The sequence below is a fragment of the Trichosurus vulpecula genome, chromosome 2, assembly GCF_011100635.1.
Source record: "Trichosurus vulpecula isolate mTriVul1 chromosome 2, mTriVul1.pri, whole genome shotgun sequence".
NCBI lineage: Eukaryota > Metazoa > Chordata > Mammalia > Diprotodontia > Phalangeridae > Trichosurus > Trichosurus vulpecula.
The window spans coordinates 332,330,148-332,355,003 of record NC_050574.1 but is presented as its reverse complement, the minus strand read 5'-3'; the positions used below and the strand labels follow the sequence as shown (position 1 = coordinate 332,355,003).

General features: G+C 41.2%; 1 protein-coding gene across 2 annotated transcripts in view; it reads right to left on the bottom strand.

Annotated features, from left to right (window-relative positions):
• The window catches only part of MYLK (myosin light chain kinase), a 338,535-nt gene that overhangs the window by 225,227 nt on the left and 88,452 nt on the right, over positions 1-24,856 (bottom strand). For both annotated transcript variants that reach the window (XM_036746782.1, XM_036746783.1), the window contains exon 3: positions 23,373-23,580. In XM_036746782.1, coding sequence (XP_036602677.1) covers positions 23,373-23,580 — 208 coding nt within the window. The remainder of the gene's footprint in view (positions 1-23,372; positions 23,581-24,856) is intronic.

Genomic DNA, 24,856 nt, shown 5'->3' with positions numbered 1-24,856 from the left:
GACTGGAGCAAGGTGAAGGTAAGCAGATGGGAATAGGAGTAAAATAATTAAGGGAGAGTTTTAGGATGTTGGTACTAGAACACTAATTTGTACATAGTGCACATGATGGTGGGAATACACAACCAGAATAATGTAACCTAGCAAGGACAACGTATCTCTCTGTCTTCCTAGTGTGCCAAGAGGAACCAGTACCATTCCCCTATTTTAAGACATTTTGGGAATCGACCCTTGGTGATGCTAATAACCTGGATGAGTAATGACATGATAGATTGAGAGAGTCAGAAGAGAGTTTGGAGGTCATCTAGTCCAATCCACTCATTTTACAGATAAAGAAACTGAGGCACAGAGAAATGAAATGACTTGCCCATAGTTTACATAAGAAGCAAGTGGCTGAACTGAGAATTGAACCCAGGTCCTCTGATTCTACATTCATTACTCTTTTCACTATTCCCCATCGTACTGGAAGAAGGCAGGGATGAAGGGACAGGAGAGTCAGGGGAAAAGCTGGGGTATTTCCCCAAACCCTGAGAGGTAGCTAGAAGTACTAAGATGAACAGGGGACACTGGGTGGGGAGAGGGGAGTGTAGAACAGGCACATGGTAAGAAATCACTAGCAACGCATAAGAGATGAAAGATGGAGACTTCCTTGTTCATTATTAAGGGTTGGCAGTTGTGGGAGGGGTGGGTTGTGCATTGTCCCAGTTGCCTTCTCTGTGCGTTTGGGACTGTTGGACCATGTAGAAAAGAAGGCTTAAAATAATAGGCATGTGTTTTTGGAGCAATTAAAAAAAAACAACCCAAAACCTTTTGGAGGCTTATTCCCACAGAGCCAAGTTAGAGTGCCATAGTCTGGGAAAAGTGACAAGTGCCATCTGCTGGACAAGAGTTAAACTATGAGTGGAAGACAGGGAAACATCAAGAATGGAGGGGCAGAAAGCAGAGCACGGAAGTCTGAAAAATCACAGAAAGAAAAAAGTGAGACCTCCTATCTAGTTATATAGTGTGGGTATAGATTAATAGGGAGATTCTGAGATATTTCATAATGTCTACAAAGGTGACAAGATTGTTGTTCAGTTATCTCTTAGTAGTGTCCAACTCTCTGTGACCCCCATATTGGATCTTCTTGGCAAAGATACTGGAGTGGCCTGCCATTTCCTTCTCCAACTCATTTTACGGATGAGGAAACTGAGGCCAATGGGGTTAAGTGACTTGGCTAGGGTCACACAGCTAGTAAGTGTCTGAGGCCAGATTTGAATTCAGGTCTTCCTGACTCCAGTTCTGGTACTCTATTCACTGTCCCACCTACTGCCCACCATGATTATTATATTATTATTATTTATATTAATTATATAGCAGAGCTATATAATTATTTAATGTAATAATATGTTTAACACTACATAGAATTACTCTATTACCCTCTATATATAGTAGTAATAGCAATGATAAATAAAGTCACAAAAATGCACAGCAATAATATTTAGTGCTTTAATGGAGAGATGGAACTCAGGAAAACCTAGTTTTAAATTCTACCTCTGAAATTAACTGACTATGGGATGCTGAACAAATAACATGATTTCTCAGTGCCCGAAGAACGGTTATTAATCTGCACTGCAGGTAAGTTTCCTTATTGGGAGTTCCCAACTCAAATAAACAAACAAGCAAAAGAGAATAAAACACACAGGGTAGAAAAGATACAGGATTTAGAGTCAGAGGACTCAGATTTGAGCCTGGCTTTGTCACTCATTTCTCTGGGCCTCAGTTTCCTCAAGTATAAAATAAGTGGGTTGCAGTAGATGGTCTCTGCAGGCCCTCAATGCTCGAAATCTAGAGCCCTATGAGCCGTAACAAAGTATGCGGTAACCTCTCTGATGAGGACATGAGAGAAATTAGGCAGCTGGTTTAAGAAAAGTCAGACACAGGCTATTTAAAGTCAGCATGGCTATTTAAAAAGAGGATTTGATCCAGGAATGCATTTCAATGTCGAAAACTTCACTATTATTAGTCAAAGAAATATGGCAGCAGTAGGAAGGCATGTCAAAGGCTGGCCTCCTTCTTTATCAAGCTACAGGTGGGGTAGGTTTCAGCTTTCCATTCCCCTTAGGAGATTAACTTGCATCTTTGGAGAAAGTATGCCCCTAAAAGGTGAAGTCTGAACCTTTGCATTGAGAGAGTTCACCTCCTTTTTTTTCGGCCTGGACTAGTGTGTCAAGGGAGCCTTGTGTCGGAGGGCAGCTTCCTTCTTACCTGTTACAATACGGCCACTTGATCCAGCGCTGAAGAAGTAAGAACTTCGACTCCCTTTACTGCCAGCTAAGTTTTGTGAGATGGGGATTCATCTCCTGGTGATTTGTTAATTAAGGTGCCACTATAGAAGGGAGATGGTTGGGTATATGGAAAGAGAGTGGGCTCTTGAGTCAGAGACCTTGGATTTAGATTCCATCTCTGATTGTTACATGTATTACCTTGAGTAGGTCACTTGACCTCACTGGGTCTTAGTTTCTTGATTTGCAAAATAAGGGGTATTGGATTGTAGAGCCTCTGAAGTTCCTTCCAGCTCTAGGTCTATGAAAGCTTATTTTTTCTTTTTGTTTGATTTACATGGGAAATTGTACCTTAAGATAAAATGTCCTAAGTCTAGAAAGATGCAGGAGTGGGGAAGTATGGAAATGGTCTAGCTATTGAGCCAAACAGATGATCTGTGGGGCTTCTATTTGGGAAAGACCAGCAAAGCTACATTAAAATGACAAAGATGCCTGAGATATAGGAGAGGTTTTAAGGGGTCGTATATGCATGTGTGTCATACTTTGCCAAACTTTGGAGACTAGGTGGTACAATGGATAAAACACTGGGCCTGAAATTAGAAAAACCTGAGTTCAAATCCAGCCTCAGACACCTATAAGTTATGTGACTTTGAACAAGTCACTTAATCTCTGTCTACCTCAGTTTCCTTAATTGATTTCTGACTTTTAAGGAAAATAAGTAAAATTTAAGTAAAATAGGGATACTAATAGTACCTACCCCCCAGGGGTATTGTGATGATCAAATGAAATAGTATTTATAAAGATCTTGGCACAGTGCCTGGCAAATAGTAGTTGCTTAATAAATGCTTGTTCTCTTCTCCTTTCTCCAAATGCTGAAAGAATAGAACACTTTCTCCTCTATTACTTTTAGCTTTCCAGACATAGCATCGTTTTTGATAAATGAATACAAATGTACTGTCCCTTTATACAGAACAGAAATCAATTAAGTTTTTGCAAATGGAATCACTTTCTGATTGCCACAATGACAGAGATGTTTTATCTTGATTTTAAATGTAGTATTTTCTGATTACTTGCTGAATTTTCTAGCACGGTCACACAATGATATAGCACAGGGGCAGCTAGGTGGCGCGGTGAGTAGAGCACCAGCCCTGGAGTCAGAAGAACACGCTTACTAGCTGTGTGACCTTGGGCAAGTCATTTAAGCCCAATTACTCTGCCTTCCCCCCTCCAAAACAACAAAACAAAACAATGATATAGTATAGCTTAGCATTAACATTGCTGCCAAATCTAGACAGAGAGGAGCAGAACACCAGCATAGAAGTGAGATCCCCACAGCTTAGAGTTCAAAGCCTGAGGAGGAACTCTTGGCAGGTCATTGATAGAGACCTTGAATGTTGTTCTCCTGCCTGGACTAAAAGTCTTTCTCTTGGAGATCAAAACCCCAACTTTTTAAGTACTAAATGGAGACAGACAATTGCATGAAAGATGGGTTTTAGTGAAAAGTAAGCTTAAGAGGAGTAAACGAGATGACACAGCAGCCGAAAAAATCTAATGTAGTCTTAGACTTCACTAAGAGAAGAACACAATCCATAGAGACATCATGGTAAAGGGAATGGATAGACAGCTAGCCTTAGAGTCATGAAGACTTGGGTTCTAGTCCTGTTCTAAACCATCCTGGCTGTGTGACCCTGGGCAAAATTCCTTAACCTCTCAGTTCCCGCACGTCACCCTCTAAGATGATAAGTTGCATTGGTAGGTGGAGTGTCCCTCATTGGGTATTCCATAAATTCATGAAATTACAGATCTGGTCCCAAACTAGCCAGAACAAGAGGATGATCGCCCTATTGTACTCTCTCCTGGTCAGACAACACCAGAATACTTCACTTAGTTGTGGGAATCACATTTTAGGAAGAATACTTCCAATTTGGAATTCAATTCAATAAGCATTTATTAAGTGCCTACTATGAGCCAGGCACTACTGAGCACTGGGGATACAAAAACAGGCAAAAGAGAGTCTCTGCCCTCAAGGAGCTTATGATCTACCGGAGAATACCCTCCAGGGAAGGGCCAACAAGATGATGAAAAGACTAATAGCCATACAAGGATTGGTAAAAGGAACAGAGAATGTTTGACATAAACAAAAGTTCATGGAGACGTATGATGGTTGCCTTCAAGCATTTAAAGAATTCTTATTTAGAAGATTTAAATTTGTTCTGCCTGACTAGAAAGGACAGAACTAGGAGCAAATGGGTAAAAGCTGAAGAGGCAGATTTAGATTCTATGTAAATATAGCCCCCACTGGCCACAGCAACTTCCCAAGCTGGTATTAGCATTCATGTGTGAGAGCTCTCAGAGGGTCAGTTAACTACTACTACCACTCTCAAGGTTCTATCCAGTAATCTTGAGGGGCTGGATTTCTAGAACCATCTCTCCTGAGCCCCTACCACTGTGCTTCACATTTACAATCTATCAGCCAGATTTAACTAACTTTTAGAAAGGAGATTTACTAAGTATGGTACAAATAGTTAATATAAAACATTCCCCCAAAGTGGGGTTCACTCTCCCCTTGCACATATAAGATCCCTGGGGAAAATGGGTCCACACTGTAAAAGTATAAACGTAGAAATGCAGTGGGGCACACATGCAGGAAACATATGAGATAAAGGGCTACCTCACAGATTTGGGCACTGGGAGTCCATTTTTTCCTTTGTGGAGCCCTGATGAAATTTCTCTTAGCTCTAGCTCTCTGCCAGGCTCCAAGGACCAGTACCTTTATAGAATCCATAGCCTGAATTTTTCTCCAGTGCAAGAGGTTGTATTCCTTGAAGCTGTCTCACTTCTCAAGTGATCTGACCACTACATTCATGTTAGTTGATGCTTATCCATGTTTGTCCTCTGATCACAGCTGGGTGCTTTGGCACCTATTGGTCCAGTCTCCCCCAGATCATGTCAATAAGGAGAGGAGAAGAGCAACACTGCTTCTGAGCTCAATCCCCATCCCCAGTCCCCTGGCTTGATTATATCCATTTACTACAAGGGGGGTTGTTTTTCCTTTTTCTTTTTTACAATGAGGGGGAAAAGTGGGAAGGAAAGAAAATGAGATTTTTGTTAATTGGAAAAAATTAATTTTTAAAAATCAAGGATACAAAATGACATCTAAGTCACAGTTCAAAAAGTGGGAAACATGATAAAGTGTATTTGAAAAGGAAAGCCACTCTTGGCGCCAATAGTCCCTACAAGCCTCTATGTAATGGACCACTGGGGTAAGTGGTTGGCAGCCCTCTGCCAAGAAATCTAGAAGAAACTGGAAATAACCAAGACAATAATTTATGGTTAAATATTAAATGTGAAGTTGCAAAAAAGGAGGAAAGAGACATAAGACAAAGCAAAAGCTGTTAACATCACTTGACATGAATTATAAGGCTTCTTTGACAATTCTGCTACAGGGACCTGGGAGGAGCTTCCCAGAGGGGAGGAAAATACTCAAAACAATTTGGCCCAATAACTCCTCAACAAACAAAGGAGAGAAGCTGGAAAGCTATTTTTAACCTCGGAGCAGGAAAAATTCTTTCAAAAAGCTACACATTTCTTCTGCTCAGGGTCACTGAATGTTATGTAGTAGTATCTATGCTGATAAAATTCACAAGGATGAGCTATGTAAACAAAAGCAACCTTGGAAGGCCGAGAAGTAGAGGCAGCAAGGACAGGAAGGCCAGGCTGGCCACATATGGTCTGCAGCTTTGTGTGTGGTCTCGGGGACCTTCTCGTAAAGAGAAGTACATGGTGAGCTAAGAAGGAATGCAGAGCAGAGATGAAAAGATGTGATAAGTAAGCTGAGTCTAATCATAGCATGAGTGGAAGATACTGCACACACAATTCCTTGGCCCAGAATTCAAGGCCCTCCACGATCTGAGCTCAGCTCATGATTTCAGCTTTGTCTCCCAGTACTCCACTAAGCAAACACTTTTCTTCAGCTAAACTGGGCTCCCTAAACATGCTTCATATTTTTGTATTTCCTGCCTCTGTGACTCTACTCTCACCATTTTGTTAGTTGTCTATTCAGTCATTTCAATTGTGTCCACTCTCCATGACCCCATTTGGTATTTTCTTGGCAAAGATACTGGGGTGGTTTTCCATTTCCTTCTCCAACTCATTTTATAGATGTTGAAACTGAGGCAAACAGGGTTAAGTGACTTGCCCAGGGTCATACAATTAGCAAGTATCTGAGGCCAGATAAGTCTTCCTGACTTACCTGGCACTCTATCTACTTTGTACCATTTTGCACAGCAACACCTTGCTGCCCAACTCTCACCATTTATTCAACTCAATTTAATTCAATAACCATTTCTTAAGCCAGCTTCTGAATACATTACCACAGGATGGGTGCTGGGGTACGAATGAAAGAATGCATGAAAAACATCTATTAAGCACTTGCTGTGTGCCAACCACTGAGCTAACCACTGGGGATATAAATGCTAAGATGAGACTGTTCCTGATCTCATGGAGCTTATATACTAAAAGGGTATACAACATATAGAAGGGGAAGAGATTTATGGCCTGGGAAGTCGCAAAGGCAGTGAGTAGAACAACAGAGAAGTCTATTAATATGGTAGAAGATGTTTTGTTTCCAGTTCTTAGGGATAAATACAAAAGTTGACTTTTATGGAAGAAAGTGATGCATATACATATCATTAATTGCCAAAGATACACAAAATAAACAGAGAGAAATTGGATAGGAGTTGGAAAGGAACCAACAAGTGGAGGACCTAAGAAGAATGGTATAGAACAGTGGGGTCAAACTCAAAAGGAATTTCCACAGGCCACACATAGTGACTTTGAAAATCACAAATTAACATTATCTATGTTGCATTATTATTTACTTTGTTAAACACTTCCCAATTATATTTTAATCTGGTTCCTGTTGAGTTTTGCTGGCTGCTCACTTGCCCTGTGTCTGGTGTAGAAGGTGGTTCAAGATGAGCCCTGAAATGAGCACAGGGTTCCAAAAGGCAGAGATCAGAAGGGAGGGCATGCCAAGTAAGGGGGAGAACCTCAACAAAGATATGAAAGCCTTACAGGACATAGAATATTATATATACAGGGAATACGAAGTAGGCGGATTTGGCTGGAACATTAACGTGCGAGGGAGAATGATGTGCAATCGGCTTGAAAAAAAAGATTGGAGTCAGATGGTGAAGAACTTTCAATGCCAAACAGAAGTCTTTGCACTCAATCGTGAAAGTGATAGGGAGCTAGTGAAGCTTCTAGAACAGGAAGATGATATGGCCACACCTATTATGCTTTGGGAAAATCAATCCAGCAGCCATGTGGAAGACAGATTGGAGAAAGGAGGCAGGGAGATCAGTGAGGAAGCTATTTCAATAGTCCAGGTGTATGTAAGATGATGTGGACCTGAACTAGGATCATGGCTATGTGAGTAGGGAGAATGGAGTAAATACAGGTGATACTAGGGAGGTAGAATCGACAGGACTTAGCAACTAATTGGTTGTAGTGGGTGAGTAAGAGTGAGGAACTGATCATGATTTGTAGACAGTGAACCTAAGTAACTGGTAGAATGCTGAGGTCCTTGAAAGAAATAGGGAAGTTAGGAGGAGCAGTAGGTTTAGGGAGAGAGATGTGAATTGTTTTGAATATGTAGAGTTTGAGGAGCTTACGGAGCATCCTCTCAGAGATGCCCAAGAAGGCAGGTAGAGACGTAGGCCTGGAGCTCGGTAGAGAGATGAGGGCTGGAGATATAGCGAGCTATTAATAGCTAACATTTACATGATACCTCAATGTTTGCAAAACATTTTACAGTTATCATCTTATTTGATCTTCAAAACCACCCTGTACAGTAAGACTATCACTTATAGATGAGAAAACTGAGGTTGGGACAAATTAAGTGACTAGCCCAAGGTCACACAGCTAGCAAGTGTCTAGGTTGAGATTCGAGCTCAGGTCTACATGGCTCCAAGTCCAACACTGTATCCACTCAGATAAGCTGCCTCCTAAATTTGGAAGTCATCTACATAGAGTGTATAGTTAAACCTGTAAGAGCTGGTGAGATCCGGAAGGAACTTGAGAAATTACCAGATCCAATCCTCTACTTTTACAAAGGAGAAAACTGTGACCCCAGAGAGGCTTAGTAACTTGCCCAAGGTCACACAGGGAGTAATATGGCAGAGCTGAGATTTGAACCCAGTTCCTCTGACCATTACCATAGTACCATGTTGGTCGTTACTATTTCCTACCCTGAACCCCTTCCCCTCATGTTGGACCAGGCTCTTCCTACCCACCTTCCAAAGCTCAGCTCAGGTTCCTCTCCTTCTATGAAACCTTTATAGATCAGGGAAATAGAGGCTGGGTCTTTGATGTCATTGGTATAAAGAGTTCCCAAATAAGGAAACTCTTCCAAAGCAGGGAAATAGCCCTTCCTCTGCCTCTCACAGCCTTGGAGAATTGCTTAGAGTGCTCATAGGTTAAATGACATGGCCAGGGTGACACAGCCAGTAGATCTGTGTCAGAGACTCCAAGGGCAGTTCTCCTCCCATTACACCATACTGTCCCTTTCCTACTGGCCAATGATGATCTCTCCTCCTTCAGAACTCTTCCCACTAATTGCCCTTACCATTCATTGCCAATTAATCACACCCCGGGTTCCTACTCTTCTTGACTCTCCAAATGAACGGACATATTTTATCTTTCCAACAAGAGTCCCCAGCCCCAGCAGCACCATGCCTTGCACATCACAGCACGCTCCAATAAATGCCTTGCAGTTGACCCTTCTTTGAAATGGAATAATGAAGAGGGGTGAGCAAGCATTTAAAATACACAAAGAACACGAAAGAAAGCCTGGAGTCGCTGATGTAACTGTAGCAAAGAACAAAGCTATAGAGATAATGATGAACATTTGTATGTTGACTAATAGTTTTATAGACATGATCTCATGTAATTCTCAAAACAACTCTGAGAGATAGGCGATGCAATCATTATTTTATGAGGCAATTAGGCAGTGTCGTGGATAGACTGTCAGACTTTGAGTCAGAAGAGCCAAGTTCATATCCTGCCTCAGGTACACTTAGCTGCATGACTTTGGACAACTGCCTTAATTTCTTGCAGACTCAGTTTCCTCATCTGTAAGATGGAGATAATAACAGCACCAACTTCACAAGCTTTTTATGAAGCTCAAATTAGATAATATGTGTAAAGCCCTGGGCAAATCATAATGTATTACATACGTGTTAGTTAATATTGTCATCCCTGATTTAAAGATGAGAAATAACCGAGACATTAAGGGACTTGCCTAAAGTCACACAGCTAGTAACTGGCAGAACCAGTACTCTAACTTCAGCAAGGAAGGAAGGAAGAAAGAAGGAAGGGAAGAAAGATGGAAAGAAAGAGAGAAAAAAGAAAAAAGAAAGGAAGAAAGGAGAGAAGAAAGAAGGAAAGAGAAAGAAAGAAAGGAAATAGAAGGAAGGAAGGAAGAAAGGAAGGAAGGGAAGAAGGAAGGAAAGAAGGAAGGAAGGAAGAAAGCTGTAGGAAAAGTCCATTTTAAGGTGTGGCTAGTCAGTGGGGACTTTTGAGGGAATGAGGAAGAGGAGAAACAAAGTACAGAAGATTTTAAAGTTATCCTAAGTAAATAGAGAATGTTAGGACCAGAGGATTTATAGCTAGAAGGAACCTTAGAAATTATCTAGGCCCCTTTTCTTTTACAGAAGAAGAAACTGAGGTGCAAAGATGTTAAATGCTTTGCCTAATACCACAAGGTAGTACACATGCATACCAGAAACTAAGCCAAGTTCTCTGACTCCAAACCCATGACAACAGAAGTCTTACAAATAACCTCACAGTATAACAGTTATCTGAGACATCTCCCTATAAAGCCAATCAATTTGTTAATGTAACTTTTACCAGAAAGAGTGCTGAACTTGCAGGAACAGGATCTGAGTGTGCATTCTGACTGCCCCTTACCTCATCACTTAATCCACCGCACTTAATCTCCGTGGGTCTCACCTGTAAATTTGACGTAGGTGTTGGGAGGCCTGTGGGGGCCCTTTCAGCTTTAGATCTGGGATACTAAGCAGACAAGGACAATCCCTGGCATTTCCCTATCCATGGCTGGAAGAGGCTTAGGATAGCTCAATCAAACACCTTCTGCCAAGATTGAAAGACTAGAAGTGTGTCCTGTTATATTCTAGAAAACTGGATTTATAAGCAGAAAACTTACGTTCTTGTCGTGGCTCACATGACCCGGGGTGACTCTTGATCTCATGAAACATTCTCTCAGTCTCAGTTTCCTCATTAATGCAATAAGGATGATAATGATTTTACTAACTCAACCCCAAGCTGGATATGAAGCTCTGATCCTGCCTTCGGGAAGGTGATGTCAACAGAACCCAAGCTCTGGAAGATTCTACCTAAGCAGGAAGGGTTTTGACTATGAGGCCAGCAGGAGTCTTAACTAAACATGAAAAGGCTCAGCATAAAGTGACAAGTTTTGAGGTTTTTTGTTTTTTCACAGTGACACAGGAAATAGAGGGAATACCCAATCCTCTAGTATAAAGAATGTGAAAACTGGGGTCAGAGGAGCTGGATTCAAGTCCCAGATCTGCAACTTATTACTTTGGGTATGGCCTTTTAATCGCTCTGTACCTCAATTTCTCCATCTGGAAAAGAAGGAGGTTGGCCTAGATGCATCCCCTGAGTTCTCTTAAAGCCTAGATCTATGATCTTCTCATGACTTTGAAATTATTACTATTTTTACAAATCACCAAGTCAAACCAAAAGGCATTTATCAAGCAACTTACTATGTCCCAGGGATGGCTCTGAGAATATTCTTAGTGGGGAGAAGACAATGTATAAAAGGGAGGGAGTTAGGGAGAGTAAGGAGAAGAGGAAGAAAAGAGAGGAGAGTATTCTCTCAGGGGCAGCATCGAGAAAGTCCAGAGAGTTACAGCGCCTATAACTGGAAAGGAAAGAAGTTATGGCTGGCCTGGGCATCTTCCTCAAAATGGAGGTTCTTGAAGGAACTGGTTGATCAGATGGAAAGGCAGCAGGAGCAGAGGGTACTTCCAGTGTGAGACATTTAGGAGTAAAGTGAAGGGGCAAAGAGGGGACATCAAGAAGTAGAAAGGAGCAACATTAAAAGGATTTTAAAAAAAAAATTACAGAACAAGAACGAGATGGCAAAAGCAGAAAAATGTCACATGTATAAGGAGATACTGAAAAAAGAATGTAAGAGGGAATAGCCAATGTTCTAGTAGAAAGAATGTGAAAACTGGGGTCAGAGGAGCTGGACTCAAGTCCCAGATCTGCAACTTACTGCTTTGGGTATGGCCTTTTAATCTCTTTGGGCATGGAAATGAGGATATGCTGGAATATGCCATTAAGAAAAATCACAAGAAAGTATCGTATAATTAAAAGAATGATGGTTCTGGGAGTGGAAGTCCAGGCTTTTGGTCTTGGCTCTGCCACTTACAACTTGTGTGACTTTGGGAAAGTCTTTTAACTTCTTTAAGCTTTAGGTTTCCTATTTGTAAAGTGAAATAATCATACCTCTCCTTCTATTTTCCGGGTCTGAAGAATCAAATGAGGGCCACATATCTAAAAGCACTTTGTAAACTAACGCACTGTACTTGTGAACATCATCATATGTAATCTTGTCATCTCAATTACAAGAAATCAAATGCTTGAGACTAAAGAGATAGTTGCTTATAATATTCAAGGATTATAATATACAATGCATATAATATGCAATCATCTATAACATTACAAAGGATATTAGTGTTGGAAAAGAGCTTAGAGGTTATCCCATTTTACAGATTAGGAAACTGAGGGTGAGAGGTCAAGGTCATTAATTATGTGGTACAGCCAGAACTTAGACCCAGGCCTTCAAATAATAAATGTAACAACAACAACAATATTTATGTAGCACTTTAAGGTTTGCTGAGGATTTTATACATTTTATCTCATTTAATCTTCACGACAACCCTGTGAAACAGATGGGCTTTTTAAACCCATTTTACAGATGAGAAAACTGATGCTGAGAGAGATTAACTGACCTGCCCAGGGTTACACAGTTAATAAATGAGGCAGAACTTGAACTCAGATTTTCTTGATTCCCAGCATTTTATCTGCTATGTTCACTATGCCACCTAGTGACCTAACAGAGCTGTTTCTACTATACCACTGCTGCTCCTCAAATCTAGCACAACTGAGATGGTCTAGAGAGGAGGTGGCTTGCTAAACTCCCATCTGTACCAGATTAAAATGTAGTTGTGAAAGAGATCATAAAAAGGGAAAAGGACCCACATGCACAAAAATATTTATAGCAGCTTTCTGTTGTGGCAAAGAATTAGAAATTGAGGGGATGCCCATCAACTGGGTAATGGCAGAACAAATTGTGGTACATGAATGTAATGGAATACTAAGGCTTACATGAACTGATGCTGAGTGAAGTGGGCAGAATCAGGAGAATATTGTACACAGTAACAGCCAAATTGTGCGATGACTCACTTTGATAGACTTAGCTCTTCTCAGCAGTGCAAGGATCTAAGACAATTCCAAAAGACTAATGATGGAAAACGCTGTCCACATCCAGAGAAACAACCATGGAGTCTGAATGGGGATTGAAACATACCATTTTCTCTCTTTTTTCCTTTCTCTTTCTCATGGTTTTTCTCTTCAATTCTAATTCTTCTTTACAACATGACTGATGTGGAAATATGTTTAATACAATTGCACATATATAGCCTATAAAAGATTGCCTTCCTGGGGAGGGAGTAGGGGAGGGAGGGGGAAAACACTGGAACTCAAAATCTTACAAAAGTTCAAAACTAAAAATCAATAAAATTTAATTATGAAATATTTAGCAAAATATATAAAGATATGATACAATATAATGTCAATTAGTGGTTTTCCAAGTCAATATGCAGCCCACAGGAATCCATTTCTATTTGCCTGACATTACTGGTTTAGAGAAAGTTGTGATAAAAAGGAAAAATACAGACACAAAATCTCCAAGAGCTTAATCAGTTTAAAAAAAATCTGGAGTCAGAAACTAGAGTTTCCTATGCCTAGAATGTCCCCTCCACAATCTATACTTATTGATACCAGAGGCATCCTTGAAGCCTCAGCTCAAATGTCATCTCCACTATGAAGTCTTCTTTGCTATCCCCAGCTAGAAATGAGGCTCAAAGGATAGGAGGTAGAGAAAGTGTTATGCCACACATAAAGCACTATAGACATGTTCACTATTAATTCTGCTCTTAGAACCAGTGACCATTCCCTACATTCTAATTCCAAGACCAGATGAGAGCCCAGTGCTATGAGCACTATGGGTCGGCCATCTAATACTTATGTGAAGGGCTGGAGGAGAGATCTAAGAAGTAGCAGCTGTTTTTCTGCACACTGGCCAGAGGACAATGGAAGTGATGTGGTGAGCTGGTTTAAATCCCATACTAAGCAGATGTGTCTTTTTGCATAAATATACACTCTTCATCCTAGTTTTCATCTGAATTACTACATCTGTCATGGGAGCACATGGTCCAAACATATATTTCAATGGATAACATTGCATCCTAATTGTTATCAATGATGGCTGTGCCCTAGAGGGAAAAGATAGGAAATTCCTTAACAACAGAAGTTGCTGTTAACTGTGCTGCCATGTCCTCCACTCCTGGGAAATGGGCTACGCACAAGTTGAACAGGCTGCATCAGGAAGTTGTGGATTCCTTCTTATTCAAGGTCTTTACGCCAAAGCTATATGACTATTTGACAGGTATCCTGTAGAGGGAAGTCTTTTTCAGTGTGGATTGGAGATGACTTCTAATGAATCTAAGCTCTCTGGACCTCCTCAAATATGAAACACAAAGAGATTGGACCCAAATGAGTAGTTCTCAAACTTTGTTTACTCACAGCACAGTTTTCTTTGTCACCAGGAATCGTGGTACATTTAACTCTTAAGCTGACAAAACTGCAAGGGAGTAGGAAGCTTCATACACATGAAGCTTCGAGAAGAGTGGCCATTTTTATTAAGGTCTTTCTGAGTATGAAGTCTGACTTGTTGAGAGGGGTTCGTGTCAACTTTTGTTTAGTTTGAATCAATAGTGGTTTTCTAGTAAACATTTAACAACTTGCTCTCTGGGGGAAAAATGTACACGTGACACACTTTTAACTTTAATTCACATTATTAGCATTTTCTCCAATATTTTCTTAAATCTTGACAATCAAAAGAAAAATAATGCTGGCTAGCACCATGTACCAGGCACTGTGCTCAGCACTCCACAAATATTATCTCATGTGATCCTTACAACTCTGGGACGTAGGGGCTATCATCTTACCCATTTTGTAGGTGAGGAAACTGAGATAAAGTGACTTGCCCTAGGGTTGAAGAGCCAGGATATGTCTGAGCCTAGATTCAAACTTAAGTCTTCCCGACTCCAGATCCAGGGCTCCATCCACTGCACCACCCAGCTGCCTCCTTGATTTATGGCATTTGCCACTTTCTGAGGTATAAATGCTCATATTGAAAATTTAATAGTTGACTCTGGAGGGACAGCAGTGTATGCAAACCAGTGGTCTGCCATACTACATAGGGTAGGCGAGTAAAATTTATATTAAATGCAATTATTTACACTTTTTTGATCAGTAATAACATATCATCCACAATTTTTTCAGCATGCCTGGCAAAATTAGTGGCACATTTTGAGAAGCACTGGACATGGTCTCAAAATCTCAGAAGTGGACGGGGCTGATGAAGCCATCTTGTTTAATTCATATCTGAACAGGAACTTACCCTAAGTTCCTCTCCAGCCCACAATTTACCTCACCCAATACTATGAATTACACTATTGATTAGTTAATTGAAATCCTGGGTCCTAAGATGTAAAACAGGTAGATTTCAATGAAAACACAATGGTTACACAAGGTAGCCAGAGCAGATTATGGTTAGTCTCAAATCAACGAGGTAATGCAGTGGATAGAGTGCTGGGCCTGGAGTCAGGAAGACCTGAGTTCCAATTCAACCTCAGATACTTACTACCCGTGTGATCCTAAGTAAGTCACTTAACCCTATATTGCCTCAGTTTCTTCATCTGTAAAATGAACTGGAGAAGAAAATAGCAAACCCCTCCACTATCTTTGCTGAGAAAACCCCAAAGAGGGTCATGAGGAGCTGGACAGGACTAAAATGAACAACAACCTCTTGTCTGCGGTCTCACATCTTCAACAATCTATTTCATATTTTGAACTAGATATCCAGCAGACATCTTAAACTCAACATGTCCAAAACTGAACTCATTATCTCTGCCCTGAAACCTCCCCTCTTCCTAATTTCCCTATTACTTTCAAGGGTACCACCATCTGACCACTCAGGCTCACAACCTGGACCTCTCACTCTTTCTCATGTCCCATATCCAATCTGTTTTCAGGATCTGTCAATTTTACCTTTGTAACACCTCTTTGAATATATCACCTTCTGTCCTCTGTCACTGCCAGTCCCCTGGGGTAGGTTCTCATCACCTCTCCCACGTACTATTTCAATAGCCTACTGGATGATCTGCCTGCCACATGTTTCTCCCCACTCCAGTTTGTCCGCCATTCATGTACCAAGCAATCTCCCTAAAGTGCAGGTCTAGCCTTCTCATTTCCCTACTTAATAGAATCCACTGGCTCCCTATCACCTCCAGGATCAAACATAAAAATTCTCTTTTTGGACTTAAAGCCCTTCATAACCTCCCCCCTTTCCAGTCTTCTCATGCTTCATATTGATCCATGTACTTTGCTATTCAGTGACACTGTCCTCCTTTCTAGTCCTCAAACAAGACACTCCATCTTCTAAATCCAAGAATTTTCACTGGCTGTACCCCATTCCTGGAAGTCTCTCCCTTCTTATTTCTGCCTCCTGACTGCCTTCAAGTCCAAACTAAAATCCTACCTTCTATGCAAAGCCTTTCTCGAACCACCTTAATTTCAGTGGATTCTCTCTGAGAGTATCTCCAATTTATACTATATATTCCTTATCTGTAAATAGTAGTTTGCATGTTGTCTCCTCTGTTAGAGCATAGGCTCCTCAAGAGCAGAGACTGTTTTGCCTTTCTTTGTATTCTCAGAGCTCAGCACATAGTAGGCCCTTAAATGTTTACTGACTGACTGATTAGGGTACAACATGGTGGACCTAGGATAACTGGATCCTTGGAGAAAGAAAGACGCCCATGACAAATGTCCCCTATTTTGGAAGGTTTTTTCTTTCCTGGTATGGCTTTTGGTGGGGAGCAAATGTGAGTCCATACTAGTGATCTGATCTTAAGTAATTCACATCCAATCAGCTTCTTCATCTCGAAAAGGAGGGCTTGGATCAGATGACCACTGAAGACTCTTCTAGCTCTGACAATCTATGATTGGATATGACAGCCAAGGCCTTAAGAATTTAGAGGGGAAGGCCCTTGGAATAAGGTCAAAGTGAACTTAACCAGAAGCTTGGCCTGGTCAAGGGAAATAGGATCAATGGAAGATCAAAGAATCCCCAGACAAAGCTCCCAACGAGAATGCAATCATCTCATGCCTTCTTTACTCCAATAGTGGGAGAGCTTTGGATCAAATCCGTGTCTCCCAAAGGGGCACCTTCTTTGATGCCTTTCACTACATGGTCACAAGTGGACAGTGGGTTTTGGGCTTATTTTTCATGAAGGAAAAAGAAACTCTTAGCTAACTCCCATGAATTGACACACACCTCTGACAAGGAAATTCCTTTTTGCTCAATTAAGAAGCATTTATAAAGTATCTTTTCTATGTCACTTGGGTCTATGTCCCAGCATCATCACCCTCAGGTTACCATTTTAGAATCTTCCTAAATCCAGGCTGAAGTCTCTGAGTATATTTGGGGCATAGTTAGGAAGAGAAGCAGCTATGTGGAGCAGTGGATAGAGTACCGAGCCTGAAGTCAGGAAGACCAAAGTTCAAATTTGGCTTCAGATACTTAATAGCTGTATGACCCTGACAAAGTCACTTAACACTGTTTGCCTGAGTTTCTCATCTATCAACTGAGCTGGAGAAGGAAATGGCAAACTACTCCAGTATCTTTGCCAAGGAAACCCCAACTGGGGTCAAGAAGGGTTGGACACAACTGAAAAACGACTGAAAATTAAAAAATAAGATAGGAAGGGAAGCCCCATGAAGGCAGGCTCCTGACCAATGGACCATTCCAGTAACATGGAGAGAATCCTTAATGAGGTCTCTAGTAAATTAGGTGACATTGTGTATGTCCCACAGTCCCATAAGAACTGAATTAGAATTTTGGGGCCAAAGAGATTTCTTCCTTGTCCATTGTTTCCACAAGGATTGTTTCTAGGTAGATAGAAAAATAGATACATACACTGAAAAATAGAGTATTTATTAAGTGCTTACTGTGTGCAAGGCATTCTGCTAAGTGCTTGAGATATAAATAGAAGCAAGCAAGACAGTTCCTGCCTTTTAGCAGCTCACATTCTAATAAGGAAAGACAATATTAATAGGATGTGGGAAGGGAGATGGGAGGAGGGGAATGAACATTATGACATAGCAAGTATCCTGTGATGCCACGAAGCCTTGGGCCCCATCAAAATAAGGCTTACCTATCAAACCCTGGGACCCTGGGGGTGCAGTCACTATCACCACCTCCTTTACCTTAGAAATATTTCCTGAGAATATTAACAAACTTGGATACAAATAATTCTCTATTAGCAACGGGAAGAAGCCTCTAACCCACTGGACATATTCCATGCCAAGGTCTTGGTTCCAGGAATGCTTTCATTCCTAGAAAGCGCAAAAGTACAAAGGGGTTTGGAAAAGAGAATGAGTGGGCTGGTTCATTTCCCCTTGGCTAGAAATGCTTATCTGATCCTTTTGATTCCTTATTTTAGTCAGGCTGGGGGGTAGCATGATTCTTTCCAGATCTATATTTCTGTGAATGAATGGAAAGTACAATTTAAAACTTCAAATTAATTCAAAATGTGGACCAAGCCAACTCACATTTGCCCTAAACACCTCTTCTTCTTCCCACACCTCTTCTTCTTTCCTAGGCTATCTCTAGTTTCTCTTGTTCTTCCCGTCACACAAGACATTGGGGAGAAGAAGTGTTCTGTACTGGATAGACAATTGAACCTGCAGTCAGGAAAGACCGGTTTAGAGATCCATCTCTGAACTTTCCTAGCCACGTGACTAGACACAGGTCATGTAACCTCTCTGTGTCTCACTTTCTTCATCTGTAAAAGAGAGAATGTAAACTCCTTGAGGGCAGGAGGTGATTCAGCCTTTCTTTGTATCCCCAGAGCTTAGCACACATAAGCACTTAATAAATGCTTGTTGACTTACCTAGAGCTTCTGGTGGAATCCAATAAGAGGTGGCAAAAGCATAATGTATAGTAGAGTACCTATTTCACAGGGCTGCTGGGAGAATCCAGTGAAATAATGTATGTAAAGATATTTAAAACTTGATATAAATCTTACCTACTAGTTAGTCAACAAGCATTTGTTAAGTGTCTACTATGTGCCAGGCATTGTGCTAAAGTGATGGGGATACAAAAATGGGCAAAAGAATCTCTGCTCTCAAGGAGCTTACTATATAACAGGGGAGTCAACAAGCAAATAAGTGTGTATAGATATCTATAATTAATACTGTTTATTGTTTCCTTAAGGTCACTTTCTTCCTATTGTGCTGGCCTAACCTCCAAGTCTCAAAGCAATCAAATGAAAAGAGCAGGATAGGGTAGAACAGTGATCTTCTTACTTCTTAGTAGGTCTACAGCTGCCTGATTTCATCCACTTTGTTCTAGATACAAGAGCCACTGGGATTTTCTTGGCTTAGGAGATACGAGGAAGTACTTGTTAGAATGAGTTTGGGATATAGTTAGGAAGGGAAGCAGCTAGGTGGGGCAGTGGATAGAGTGATCTAAAGATAATCTAAAGATTTGTTTTAGGCAAGTTCTCCTTTATCTTTCTCAACTATTGGATATTTCAAACTCAACGTTCCTTTAGCATCTCAAACACAAAATGTCTAAAAGTAAACTCATTACCTTTCCCTCCAGAACCAACCCTCTTTACAACTTCCCTGATGGGTCAAGAGCACCAATCTATCAATGAGGAAGCAGTTAGTAAGTCCTTATTGTGCGCCAGATACTTCTTGTTATGATATGGGGATACAAGGGAAAAACCATGCACATTCCCTGTGCTCAGGGAGCTTAAATTCTTCTGGGGTAGGAGGGACATCATGTATATAGATAATGTCAGTTGGTGAAAAAGCATTGATTAAGAGTTTACTACACAGCAGGCACTATGCAAAAACCTGGGGATGCAATAAAAGGTAAAAATCCAATTGCTGCCTTCAAAGAGCTCACACTCTGAGTGGGGACATGGTGTACAAACAACTATATACACGCAAGTGTTACCAACCTTACAGTCTTGCAGGTTTGAGAAATCAGCATTCTCTTTAACTTCCTACTGTATCTCACAATCAGTGGTCAGATCTTGTTATTTCTACTTTGGTAACAACTCCTGCATCTAATACATTCTCACCATGGCCATCTGTAGGCGCTCCTGACCTTCAGGCAGGACCATTGCAATAGCGTCCTAATTGCCCTTCTGGCCTCAAGTCTCATTCCCTACCCTAATTCAACCTCCACACAGTTCCTAAAGAGATTTCTCTAAAATGCAAATCAGACCACTATACTGTGACTCCTACTCAATAAAGTCCAATGGCTCCCCATTCGTTCTGAGCTGAAATAGAAGATTTTCTGATCAACATTTATAATCCCTCACAATCTGGTCCCACCCTACATTTCCAGTCTTAACACAACATTCCTTTGGCAGCCTTCTGCCATCTGGCCTAACTGGTCTTCTCACCCTACCTGACACGTGATTGTCTATTTCTCATCTCCAGGCCTTTGCAGAGGCTGTCTGCTTCTCATGCTGGGCTGTGCTCCCAACCTTATCTCGAGCCTCTTATTTCCTTCAAATCTCTCATTTCCTACAAAACTCAGCTCAGGGATCACCTTCCATAAGAAACTTTTCCTCCTTACTCTTAGCTGCTGATGTCTCTCTATCACCTCCTCCAGTCTCCCAAATAATATGGCACTTATTTTATATATTTTTTGCATGAGAGGCTGCAAGGCATAATGTATAAAGATCCAGGAAGAGCCTTAGATCCAAGAAGGCCTGGGTTCAAGTCTTGCCTATGGCCAGTAACCCTAGGCAAGTCACTTATTTGTTTCTTTGCTTTTCATTTAATTGTTTATTTATTTATTTAATTGTTCTTGGCAACTTGTAAAGGTTTTAAATTGTAAAGAAGGTGCTGAGCTGTATTGAGAGGAGCATTTTCCTCTGGGAATTCCATATACCAATGAGATTAGAAGTGTTCCCAACAGAATATAGGTTTCTTGAGGGTAGGGATTCATGCATTCCTGTCTTTGTATCCTGGGTGCCTCATACAGGTCCTGATACACAGTAAATGTTTAGTGATTGATTTCTCTTTGTATTGCTGATAGAGTCATGTAAGTTTAGAGCTACAAGGGACCTTACAGATAATTTAGATCCATTTTGATCATTTCACAGAAGAGGAAACTGGAGCTCAGAGGGGTTAAGCTAAGTACCCAAGATGAAACAACTGGGTAGTAGCAGAGCAGGAATGAGAAGAGCCTATACCTCCGGATACCTACTTCAGGGTTCAATTCAATTTAATAAACATTTGTTAAGTTCCTACTATGTGTCACACTGTGCTACCCTAGAAAAAGAGGCAAAAGACAATTCTCTGCCCTCAAGGAGCTTACAATCTAATGGGGAAGAAAATATGCAAATAAATATTTAAAAAGCAAGCTGTATATAGGATAAATATGAAATAATTAACAGAGGGAAGGCACTGGAATTAAGAGGGGTTGGAGAGGACTTCCTGTGGAAGGTGGATTTTAGCCGAGACTTAAAGGAAGCCAGGAAGGTGAGTTGTTGTTATTGTTGCTGTGTTTGTACTTGTGCTTGTCCTTTGTTCTCAGAGAGGACCATGACGTCAGGGAGATGATGACATGACTTGCAGGTGGCTTTGATTTGAGGGAGGGAGGGCTGCGCAAGGTCACCAGCCTCACTTTCTCCTCCAAAGCCATCTGGGTCCAGTGACCTGATATTCACCAGGACGACTGGAGATGACCCAGGATGCAATGGGAGACACTGGCCCTTTCAGGCTAAGGCATTTTCAGGTTCTCACTTTGAGTGAGGTAATGCCCATTTGGTGAATAGGCCTCTTTAAGTAGTTAAAGTGGAGGAGGGAGAGGCAGGGATGGGGAATTACCAATGAAAATGGAGCATCTTGTTCATGGAGCAGTCACAAGGCTGGTGTCACTGGATCAAAGAGTATGTGTTGGAGAGTACAGTGAAAGAAGGCAGGGAAGGTACGAGTGGGTTAGGTTATGAAGGGCTTTGAATACCAAATAGAGCATTTAGTCTATATTCCAAGAGGAAAGAAGGAACTACTGGAATCTACTGATTAGGGGGTGACACGCTCAGACTTGTGCTTCAGGAAAATTACTTAGTGGCTGAATGGAGGATGCATTGGAGCCTGGAGGCAGGGAGACCCACCAGAAGCCTATTGCAGTAATCAGGGCATGAGGTGATGAGGGTCTGCACTAGAGGGCGGCAGGGGTCAGTGGAGAGAAGGGGGCATATTCTGGAGATGTTGCAAAGGTGAAATTGACAGGCCTTGGCAACAGCTTGGATGTAGGGGGTAGGGACTAGGACAATGGTACTGCCCTCTCCAAAACTTTAACATGGGGAAAGTCATGTAGCTGTTTTCTATTTATTGATGCTTAGCTCAGAAGGGTTTTTGAAATTTTTAGTACTGTCAATGTACTGTAATAGAAAGGCAGAATGTTACTAATTACATATTTCCACCATGCCCCATCCCCAAGCCTTTGAACAAAGCAAGAGAAAACCATTCGTCCATTGACCTCTGGCCACTTATGAGGGTTGGCAGCACCCCAGTCCACTGCCACCTGTGTTTCATTAATGTGAACGAGGCACAGAGTTAAAGGATTTGGGGAAAGCATCTGAACTATGTGTGCTACTTTCTGCCTGTCCTTTCATGGACACGGAGCGAGGGTTGGGAGGACCAAGATTATAGAAATCCCAATTCCCATATATTCTTGTGAGTCAGTCAGTCAACAACCAACAGGTATTGAGTAAGCACTTACCATGTGCTTGGTCCTTCTAGATGTCACCTCCCCCTGAAAACCTTTCTTGATTGACCCTGCCTACTCACTCTACGTCCTCTTCGCTTACATAAATTATTTACCTATATAGTTAATCCTGTCTCCTTCCCATTGGAACATAAACTCCTTGTTTCATTCTTTGTACTCATATCCTCAGTGCTTAGGGCAGTGTCTGGCACATATTATATGCTTAATAAATATTTGTTGATGATTCCATGAAGACTCAAACTTAAAAAAATACTGGATTCTGCTCTAATAAGCAAGACAGAATTCTCTAATTTATGAGCTATTATAATGATGGATAGGGTTTGGTCATTTGTACCTACATAGGATGAGTATGAGGGGCTCATCTCCTATCCAGACATCATATACTCTAAATATCGATGGCTGATAATAATCACTTTTCCATGTCAACCATGGATCAGAAGAAATCTTGATAACAAGCAACATATTTTTATTTGTAGCCAATATATTCTGGGACCATATCTTGCAAGTTAGGATGGAACTTATGGGAAATAATTACTAGTTTTCAAAGAAAAAAAATTTTTACATAAACTTTTAGATAATGCACAGATATTCAATTTGTAGATTTTTAAAAGTTGTTTTGTGATCTAAAATTTTTTTATTGATATCTTTAGTTCCTGTATCACCTAAATATCCTCCTGTACCCCACTCCCAGAGAGCCAGCCCTTATGACAAAGTATTTTGTCTTATGTCATTTAGCTAGACATTTTAAGGGAACTTGTCTCTCTGTTTATTGGCAGCTTCCTGAATCCAGGAATCGTGTGTCTTCCTTCCTGGGCAGCTCTAAATGTAGGGCTCTACACACACAGCAAACTCAGGCTTTGGGGGAATGTTAGATGATTGGGTTTCCAGCATTTACCTTCTACATTCAGCTCCACTGTGATCTGCTGAATCCCACTGCTATTGGAGGCTTCGCAGGTGTACTTTCCTCCGTCTTCCCCTCTCACAGACTGAATATCCAGGCTGAACAGACCCCGGATATTGCTGCTTAGCAGGAAGCGCCCTCCTTGGGTGATGCGTTTTCCATTTTTGTGCCATGTCACCTGTGGCTCTGGTTGCCCTCTGACCTGGAGAGGGAGAGACAATGGGTAAGGGAGGTTTAGGAGAGGAGGAAAAAAGTAGAGACAAAGCACAGCACTCAAGTTGGTGTACTTTAAATTACAAAGGGGAAAGAGGAAGGGAATAAGCACTTATTAGGCACTTACTATGTTCCAGGGGCAGCTAGGTGGTACAGTGGATAGAGTGGAAGGCCTGGAGTCAGGAAGATTTAAGTTCAAATCTGGCCTCAGACACTTACTAACAATGTGACCCAGGGTAAGTCATTTAACCTGTTTGCCTCAGTTTCCTCATCTGTAAAATGCACTAGAGGAGGAAATGGCAAACCACTCTAATATCTTTGCGAAGAAGACTACAATGGGGTCACAAAGAGTCAGACACAACTGAAATGACTGAACAACAACAAAATGGTCCTGGCATTGTGCTAAGCACTTCACAATTATTACAAGCACCTTACTGCGTTCCAGGTACTGTACTAAGCACTGGACAATAGTTATCTCATTTGATCCTCACTATAACCCTAGAAGGTAGGTGCTGCTATGACTCCCATTTTACAAGTGAAGAAACTGAGGCATACAGGGTGAACTGACTTGCCCAGGGTCACACAGCTAGGAAGTGTCTGAGGCCAGATTTGATCTAGTACTACCTGACTCCAGGGAGTCCACTGTGCCGCCAGCTGCCTATCAAGAGAGACAACACACATATATAGCATATGTTTTTCAGAGTGAATATAAGGTAATTTGATAGAGGAGTGGAAGAGAAGAGGAAAGGTATTTAGCAGTCAAGGATATCAGAATTTGATCTGAGCTTTGTAGAAAGCCTGGGATTCTAAAAGGCAGGGGTACACACCAGGTAGGAGGGACAGCCAAGGCAAAGGCAGGGAGAAGGGAAATGGCACGGTATATGTAAGGAACAGCAAGAAGGTCAAACACGTAGAAAATGATCCTTGTGGGCTACATGTTGACTCAGAAAACCATGAATTAACATTATCTACTTTGTATTATAGTTGTATTTATTTTTCTAAACACTTATAGCTTATTCTGGACCCTTGCTAGACAGTTTGTTGCCACATACAACTTATGGACAATGAGTTGATACCTCTGGTCTAGATCATGGGTTCTTAATGTTTTTGTGTGTCACTGTTCTTTTATATACATACACACATGTACATCTCTCTGTGTATGTATATACACATATATATACACACAGAGAGATACACACATACACACACACACACACACACACAAGTTTGTGGACCCCAGCTTTTCAACTTTGGGACCTAGACCA